Here is a 10,058-nt window from a genome sequence, read left to right on the forward strand (position 1 = left end):
GACAAGACATAGGAAGAATATGAAGGGAAAATATGAAGCATCGGGGCCACGGGAACCTAGGAAGGCAAGTGAGAAATAGAGATACAATATGGAACGCAGAGATATACTAAACTTATTGAATATGGAACCCAGAGAGAGACAATACGCAGAGATAGACATAAATTATTGATATAGGAGGTGGTGGTTCCTTGAGAAGGTGTTCGAAGGATTTGTATCGTCATCCAATGAGCAGTATTCTAGGAAGGTAAGAGAGAGATCTTGCAAGCCGAATGACTAAGATTATTTGATGCCTCCAACTGCCTGCACGTGTCGAACTCGGCTCCCGTCGAGTTCTACCAGGGCGGGTATGTGCCCTGATCGTACAAAGTCTCTTTAGACCCAAATCTTCTTTCATTAGTCAGGTATACAAGTCCCAGGTGAAGGCACGTTTCCACCTTCGCTCTTCTTTCTTAGGATCTTGATAGGTCGTGAATTATATAAATATAATGCATTCATGACTTATCTATTTCATAACGCAATATTATATATGTAATTCCGCTTTGCTTTTTGTTGATCTCTAGTGACCGAAAGTGCTTGATTTCTTCCCCTCAAAGGGCTAGCTATAAGGTAAGGTCCTAGCCCTTTATTTATTCCCTCAAGGCCCTAATCTTAGGTAAGGTCCTGAAATAACGGTCCTGCCTGTTTAACGAATGAATGCCTTACTTCCTCCTTCCAGAAGGCCCAACCCGACCCACTTACCCATCGTCAGGACCTTTGCATAATTACGTATAATAAAGTAACTGGAGAGATAAGAAAAACCAAGAGATTGGGGCTAGGCTTCGCTATAAAGAAGAAATGTTAACACTAGGAATGGTTATAGCTAGGAAAGGGTACAGCCGGGAAGGATTACTGCAGAGAGTCTTTTACTAATGAGTCCCAGGAGGGAGATCCCGAGGGAAATTATCGTCGTCAGTCGATATAGCCCTATCTGACAGTAGTCGAACTTGAAGTAATTAGAGGGGAATGTCGCATAAAGTTCTTTGAAGGAAGGGGCTCGGGGGCAACGAGTGATGAGGAACCAATGAGAACTCACTATAGAGACATGTTTTATTGCGACAGTGCCCCCCAAACGAACCCCATCCACCCATCTATTGATAATAAGGCCTTAGGGATCGGTTGAGATTGAGCCCCAACGGGATCGTGGAGATTCCAACTAACTGGTTGGATACCCACGCACAAAAAACACATAAGGAAGGCTATTGAACAACAAATAAAATCAAATAGAAGACTGCTTCAGCGATGTTTTGATAATCATGAACTTTAGCGATTGGTAGAAACGTCCTAAGACACAATTGAGGGGCATCCATCCATTTAGGGTGAGGTGGGCTTCGTCGACAATCAATCAATCATAGCAAGCAAATCGGGCAATTCAAGCGATCGATTAAATGATAAAGAAAGTGCCTTCAAGCTGGCTTCTGGATTCGATCAATTTGCCTCAATGACGAATACTTATGTTTCAGTCCCCCATGGCCTGCTATCACTTCTTTGGTATCCCCGCATGCATGGTCGCTGTAAATAAAAAGAACCTTTCCAAAACATGCTTGACTTTAGCCAACGAATAAATCTCCTCGAATGGCACTCAAGTCACTATCCTTGGAATAGGACTAATTAGGAAATGGTTTCATGCATGTTGATGCAAGAGGGACTCTGGACGCTTTTCATAATGGATCAAGTGACCGCAAGCGATCAAGGCAGGTCGCGAAATAGAGATCAATCGTTTAATGGATCATCAGAGGGAATAGGAAAAAAAGATAGGTGGAGGGCCCACTTAGTTCTAGTTTGTCCATAGTTTTGATTGCTACCAAATGCTCTCATAGTTATTGTTTTGGTATAGTAATAGAGAGGGAGGGCATAGTCTATCCCAAATGACAGATTGATTGTTTTAGTCAGATAGTTCATTCAACCGAATACATAGAATAGATAGGATAGGGATTCCTCCCAACTGACAAACAAATAGATTGTTGAAACCAAATGACATAGTTCGTTTTGCCTACGGGTGCAATCCTCTGCCTGCCCATCGAAAGGTTGGGAAAAGGGATGAAACGAACGAATGACGAGAGAAAAAGCGATCGGAAGGTTGGTTTTAGGGATGGATTAATGAATGACGAGAGAAAAAGGGAGGGGTGAAATTTGGGCCTAACCATCTTCCTAATATTTATTCCCCTCAAATATTTCTCCCGTTCATTTGCCCGCTGGACATAGCCCTGATCGCATGTTTTGATCCATCGACTTACTTTCTTTCCCCAATGCGTAATGAAATAAGAAAATAAGCCGTTATTGAATCTCCCACTATGACATTGATTGACAAGTCTCAGAGATGGGACATTGACAAGTGAAGTGGATTGCCAAAAATAAGCGAAGCGGGAGATGGGTGTGGATGGAGACAAAGACGGAGATAGAAAAAAACCACATTCGTTATTGAATATTAGGGCATCAAGTGGATGAAGACAGGGATAAACCTACATGTCCCGACCTATAATCAATCATAAATGCCTATCCAACCAGCCTCGAAAAACTATGATCATACTATCTATTGATGAATCCCGCCCACTATATCTCTCTTATTGTCCCTTGATACCTTCGACGACTATCCAGCTAGCCAGTTTCGGGGAACAGCCAAATTCCTAGATCGACTACATGCAGAGGGACCTTGAAGACTGCCCTTTTTCTAGATCTCTACTAGTGTTCTATATGAGATCAGCATATAGACGTGTTCATATATGATGACACCATGGAGACGTTGGTTTCACTTGCCCAGAGTAGTGCAATCTTAGTCTTAGTTCTACTAATTAGTTGATGCTGGTGGAGATCCACTACGGCCACAGACAGGTGGATGCCAGAGCTGGGCTCAGAGACTCCGCTTACTCTACTTGGGTATGATATTGCATATCTCCACCTGTTACTATACAATTGACTTGACGATGTTTCCATATCCAACAAAGCTAGATGTTGGTGGAGATCCACTACGGCCACAGACAGGTGGATGCCAGAGCTGGGCTCAGAGACTCCGCTTACTCTACTTGGGTATGATATTGCATATCTCCACCTGTTACTATACAATTGACTTGACGATGTTGCCATATCTAACAAAGCTAGTTTGCTATGGGGCAGGTCTAAACGAGCGTATAGACGTTGAACTTGTCTTGTTAGCTGCCGATGATGTGACTAGGATTCTTTTCCACTACGTCATACAGGTTTGATGTTGCTGGTAGCTGGTAGGATACCAAGGTAGGTAGGTGGTGCTCTAATAGTACGTTGAACACTTGGATCTTCATATCCACATTTTCACATATAATATCTCGGCATATCTACGTTGACACTTGGAGTTGCATAGCCACCATACGTTGCTACTAGGGTGCTCCTAGAATCTCTATCTAATTCCACTAGCTCTTTTCTGAGAAACAAGTTTCAATAGCATATCTAAGTTTTGCATTGTTGCTATGAGGTTGGAGAATACCTCCTAGCTCTAGCTTTACGAAGTTGTGCTTAGCTGGAGCTAAATCAAAGAAGTCCGCTAAGTTTGATACTCAGATAGATACGTATTAACATATGATATCACATTTCTACGTTGCTCTCCAGATCTAATTCACTACTGCCAGCAAGAGCTAGGCTCAGAGACTCCGCTTACTCTACTTGGGTAGGACACAAAAGCACCACGTAGAAGCAGAGGTTGTCTCCGGAACCTTTTCCCCATAGGATAAGACCTATGAAACCTAACCTGCAAACGTCGCCCTAGCAGGACCTACTACAACCTATCTTTCTTGCATATGTCTCTTGACATAGTGCAGAACAAATCAAAATCATTTCTATAATATCGTCGTATCTACGACCTGGAGGGGATGAGGGGAGGTACGACGAACCCTTCGCCCGAGGTACGACGGCAAAAGACGAAGGCCAAAAGAAGAGGTTTCAATTGTCCCTAGATTTCCCAATTCTATCTCTATAACAATTATAATCTACGTTGAACTTACACTCGCCATGAACAAGTATTGCCATGAAGCTGACCTCATTGTAGCCATATCTACTACAATCTATTACTATATATTGCATATCTGCGTCTCACACTTGAACTCGCATATCTAAGTTTTCATTGTCAACTTTCAATTGTATCTGAAGATGCACAATCCGAAGCTGAGAGGAAGGCTTCAGCCGAGAGGAAAACTGACTGAAGCCGAGAATAAGGAGCGGGTGCATGGAGGACGGATAAAAGAAGTTCCCCATCTCAAACTGAAGACAGAGACATTGGAGCAAACAAAGCTGCACACTCTGCCACACCTCTATATACAAGCCTTAGAGCTTTAGCCCTATCTTTGGAAACCTAACCTGCTGCAGACCTCCTCATAGCAGCTGGACTCATAGCAGCTGGATCCGGACGAGGTGATGGCTTCCGAAACAGGGATACCGGGCGAGATGAAGGGATGTAAGGAGCTGGTACAGGAAGGAATGCAAGTAAGAAAGCTAGAACTGGAAGGGACCCTAGGCGAGACGGCGGTGGTGGGAAGCTTACTCTGGGCCTCGATCCCTAATTGGGACCGGAAAGGATGCCGCGGGTGCTATTTCCCCCCTAGCCCTTGATTCTACTGGCGCGGGATCCATATCTGTATCATTTCATTTTTGATAATTCAGTAGTAGTCTTTAGGTACTAATAAGTTGCAGAAGCTAGATATCAATCTTGAACTACTTATTAAATAGAGAAACCGGTTATGGGTCAGCTCACTCTGAATAATCAACCGAATTGGTAACTCCCCTGGATGCTCGCTTTGTTGGGGCTCCCGATGGAGAGAACTCCTCCCTATAGGCACCACGCTCTTGCTATGAAGCACCTAAAATGATAGGGGATCGAAGCGAACGATATATCAATCTTATGATGACAGACAATTATTAGGTCATTTATTATGGTCAACCGATCACCTGACTGGATGACAAAGTGAAGTGCACCCGTTGCTTTCTATTTTGCTAAAACTTGCCTTTACCATGTCTTATTGTATCCGAAAGGTACTGGTGGCGGGGTTTACTAATGGTGATGGTTCAATTTGAGACCTGGGAACTGGTGAAAAGTCAAGAACTTCACCTGAGCTCAGTAAAGGCGTGGGTGCTACAGCCCTTGCTTTATCCGTTGCCTCTACGGGTGCTATTAGTGCCTCTGCCTTTCTCATCTTGGTTGCTTTTGCTTCTGCGGTCTCTGCCTCCATTTATAGCTTGGATGCTGCCGGCTATGATATCTATCACAAGCAATGGGTTTCACTATTCACTTTGGATCACCTTATTAGGAGAAACTAAGCTCTTTGATTGCCATGTATAGTTTGGGTGTACATTACAAGCCACTGATCTCTGTATGATCTCCATGGAATCTGTTGTAATATATGTATAACCAACCACCTATCGTAGTAAGTGTGTCGCTATCCCTTGTTCCCATAACATATGCTCACCGGTCTATCTAACCCTTCTACTCGGTCATGGTTGTATAATAGTAGTCCGTCTAAGTAGATCCATGGGATTAGTAGTACCATATATGCCTAATTTCCCTAATTGAGTGTGGTAGTTAACCGATGAATATGGAGAATACCATATGAATAAGGGTAAGTAATCTCCATAATAATATGAGTAATGATCAGGTAAGGTTAAGCTTAGACTGTAATGACACTAGTTATCTAAAAAAGGTGAATTATAACTACAACCCTAATTATACTAGTATTATTATATCAGTGAAACAAGATGCTTGAGTGTGTTTACTCTGAGTAAGCTATGGAAAACATAGACCCTAATAACTATGATACTTGCTTCATGTTCATACTAGTGACATCTCTGTTGTATTATGTAAGTGTACTCTATGCACTCAATCCAAGAAGCCTAAATAATGTGTCAGTGTAATCATTGAGCTAATACGATAATCATAAGGAGTCAACATGTGTAACTATGAATAGGTTAGAACCACTGTTTCTTAAGCTTTCAATACAATGGTAATGACCTTGTTATCACTCACTATAGATGTTTCCCTATAGATAGAGTCATATTCCATACGTAGTTTGCCTATTCTTTACCAATGATTACTGTGATAGATACTACTATGTGATTAAAGGTGAATATAAGCTTAGGTTATGTTATGGATATACAATTCAATAAGCTTAACTTATACAGATTAGTAAGCAGTAATAGAGCTTAACATTCTCATCAGTACTAGTTATGCATGTTGACCCTATTAACTACTAGTAACTCCATTGATTGGATCGATAGAAGCATTGTGACAAGTGAGCTTGTAGATTAGCCCCTCCTTATTGATTATAGAATCACACTAGTTGGATCGAGTTAGTAGATATGGAACCTGCTTGTTTACATTACTATAGCTGTTAGTAAGCTCTATATCATAGATTGAACACCATTGATTATCAACACTATTATAGATATGGAACATGTTATATATGGGTATTCAGTATTCATATTGCACTGATTGGTATCTGCTTATTCATTACTAGTGAGCTCTTATTTATTAGGTGATTACACTTGGTATGATAGTACAAGCTATAGGTACTTATAACACAAAGCTGTAAGTTAATACTAGTTCATAGCATTGATAGGGTTATGTAAATTATGGAGAATACGTACCTTAAGACAGACTAGCATGTGTTGTATACAGCAGGGAGTGATACAGACTAAACTTCATTATGTACTAGCTATATGATCTAAGAACTTACTACCATGTTGTTCAGGTTCGTCAAAATGTAAGCTTTTCTTCTGGATAAACAGAGAGGTTAGAACGTATAAGCAAGGCCTAAGGTAATGGAAACATGGGAAACTTATTACAATTACGTAGTTGAAAAGAGAATGTTTTGTATTCTATATGTGTTGTATTGTGAAGGAATGAGGCAATTTCTGTTTTGAAAACCTTCATTGTGTGTGACTATATTCTCTCTTTCCTCTATTGCTGCTTTAAGTTTTAACATTTCATTATTGAAATCACCCAGGTTTTGACTACTCTTTAATGTCAAAAATAACAAAAACAAAGCACAGAAATCATACCTGGTGGATGCTTCCTCTATGGCTCTAATGTGTTGCCAAGCTGTGGAAGGAACCTCCCAGACCATATCAAAGCCTTCATCAGGGCGCACAGAACCTGCTCTACCAGCCAAGTCTCTTACATGACCATAACTTGCCAAAACTACAAATGCATCTCCTAGATACTTTTGTATAGTCTTTGCCTTCGTTGCAGATTCAACTACAACCAAAACTTTCCCTTCTGAATGAACAAAAGTATTTGCCTTCTTCTTTTCACTCAGCTTTCCAGGTACCAATTTCACATTATCTGGAAATTCCTTTTCTTTCACTTTGGTGGGCCTAATCATCATGCCACTTTTCTTGACTTCATTTCCTGCACTCCCTGATGTTGTTAATGTCTCTGTTGAACTATTTATAGGGTCTTGAACTTCCCTCTTCGACAATGCACTACTCGTCCCTTTATTATTCTTGGGTGAAGAAAGTTTCCCTTTTGCTATCATAGATTTAAACACAGACTGTGTCTTCATTGGCTTGTTTGTTTCTGCAACATCCACATGGTCATTGGCAGGAGAATTCTTTGAGCTTGCTTTGGTAGTTTTCAAGCTTTCCTGGATCTGTCGCTGTTCTGTTTCACATTTCTTTGAGGTTCTCAGTCCAGAATGCTTCTTCCTGGAATTGAGTTCCATCCCGCCACTTTTCTTGACTTCAATTCCAGCACTTCCTGACGTTGTAAATGGCTTTGTTGAATTATTTACAGGTTCTTTAACATTTACTTCCTTCCTCATCACTGTCCTACTCGGCCTTTTATTATTCTTGGGTGAAGAATGTTTCCCATTTGTTTCCATTGGTTTCTTTCTTTCTGCAACATCCACATTATCATTGGCAGGGGAATGCTTCAAGCTTGCTTTGGTAGTTTTAGGGCTTTCCTTGATCTGTCGCTGTTCTGTTTGACATTTCTTTGAGGTATTCACTCCAGAATGTTTCCCATTTGTTTCCATTGGTTTCTTTCTTTCTGCAACATCCACATGATCATTGGCAGGGGAATGCTTCAAGCTTGCTTTGGTAGTTTTAGGGCTTTCCTTGATCTGTCGCTGTTCTGTTTGACATTTCTTTGAGGTATTCACTCCAGAATGCTTTTTATTCCTAGAAGTGAGTTTCTTCCCAGCACTTTTCTGGACTTCATTTCCAGCACTTCTTGATGCTGTAAATGGCAAACAGCCATTTGCATACCATTTAATAACACCAAGCATAGACTGCCAAGACAATGCCAAAACACAATGAAATAAGTTACAGCCTAACAGCTCAAAGCAACTCAGAAAGAGAGGAAAAGGACAGAAAAATAGTAACTAACAATTGCATTATACAGTGACTCGATGGTCATCAAGGCAATCTCTTTGAAAGTCTGGGTTTGTTCTGTGGCCTCATACTTGTGCAAATTCTTGAGCCTTGCCCATTTCAGTTAATATGGAAATCATTGTAGGGGAACATTACAAATTTTGGTCATCAATAGAAGAGGAAGAGACATTATATGATATAAGCATCTTCCACATCAAACAATTTCAATGTAACAATTTGAAATTTCTATTTGCCACCCAAAATTCATAAGGTACAACCCCAAAGCATCATCACATCCAACTCTGTGCTGCTTAAATAGCCCCATTGTCAATGCAAGCTGTACAATACAAACAACTACGACCTGAATTACCTTCATATCTCAGCTCACATTAGTTACTTTAACATAAACCTTGATATTAGGAGCATGCTAATATGGTGCCAATTTGGGGATGGGAACGAGAACAGAAGGAGACACGGTTTCCTACACGAGTTGTTGGTGGCATAGCCTCAAAAGGCATATTTGAGTGTTCGAGTTTATGGTAACATAGCTTCAAAACGCATATTTGAATTCATGTATAAGTGTAATATATTTCCCAGTGTCACAAATAAAGGAAACCGACACTGTAATCATCTTCTTCCAGCCAAGACTTCATTAAAATTAAGAATCATGGAGTCCATAGTACCATACCTTAGAAAGCGCTCCATGAAATGACAAGGTGCCTGTAATTGTGCTCCCTAGAACCCTGTTTTGTGCAATGCCGGGACTGACACCAGCTGTTCTCAGCATTGTTTGATAACGCTTACAGCAGCCACGGTTGTTCGCATGGAACCTTTTAAAATCCAGCAGAGAGCTCAGACAACCGGAGGGAGTTGTGATCCTTGAGCTGGCAATGGATGGATTGGCTAATGCTCCGGCGTAAATATTGCGAGCCTGTGAATTGATGGCCTGACCGTCCGAGAGGGCATTTAACCACATTCTGGCCAGCATTTTACCCAGAGTGGAGTCTCTGAGCCACTCTCCACTCTGAACCACTGGTGTGCATTACTCCAAGAGTATTGCCAAAACTACTAAAACCCTACTTAAGCCCTATTCACTGTGATTCTACTTGGAATGCTCCATGCTAAAACCCTACTTCCTTTGTATCCTATACTACAATTTTATTACGTTCTTAATGAGGTACACCTTCAAGCGATGTGCATTTTACAACTCAACTCAATGACAAAAGAGAGTGTATCGTTTAGTCTGTGTCATCATCATATATGTGATGATAATATGTTTAATGGGAGTAAAATAATCTTCAATTTATTTTAACTCGATAATTTTTAGATAATAAAATATATTAATAAATCGATTATCAACATAGATTTACATATATATCTTATAATACTCATTCTCAAATACTTACTATAAAAATTAAATCATATTTGTTATTAATATTTATGTTTTAATTACATTAATGTTACTTATGGCATTAATGTATATAGAGAATGCTATTGTAATTCATATTTTAAGTATCAAAGAAATTTGCATTTTAATTATTTTTAATTTTTTAAGTGATTTATGGATTTTGGGTTTGGAGTATGTCTTAAAATTGCTTTTGTTTTTAATATTTTAAGTGTTTTATGGATTTTGGGCTTGGAGTATGCTCTAAAATTGCTTTTGCTTGGCTAAGAGTTTGTCTTCCTTGGAC

General features: G+C 40.2%; 1 protein-coding gene across 1 annotated transcript in view; it reads right to left on the bottom strand.

Moving 5' to 3' along the window:
* The window catches only part of LOC149200521 (uncharacterized), a 264,887-nt gene extending 255,295 nt beyond the window's left edge, over window positions 1-9,592 (bottom strand). Inside the window, exons 1-2 of the mRNA XM_089400966.1 lie at window positions 9,056-9,592; window positions 7,057-8,285 (exon numbers count right to left, since the gene is read on the bottom strand). Of these exons, the coding sequence (XP_089257092.1) occupies window positions 7,057-8,285; window positions 9,056-9,355 (1,529 nt within the window). The 5' untranslated portion in view covers window positions 9,356-9,592. The remainder of the gene's footprint in view (window positions 1-7,056; window positions 8,286-9,055) is intronic.
* Between the last annotated feature and the right edge of the window lie 466 nt (window positions 9,593-10,058).

This window comes from Pinus tabuliformis, chromosome 2_1 (assembly GCF_031772625.1).
Source record: "Pinus tabuliformis cultivar Carrire ecotype Pingquan chromosome 2_1, CPIR1, whole genome shotgun sequence".
In the NCBI taxonomy this organism is placed as follows: domain Eukaryota; kingdom Viridiplantae; phylum Streptophyta; class Pinopsida; order Pinales; family Pinaceae; genus Pinus; species Pinus tabuliformis.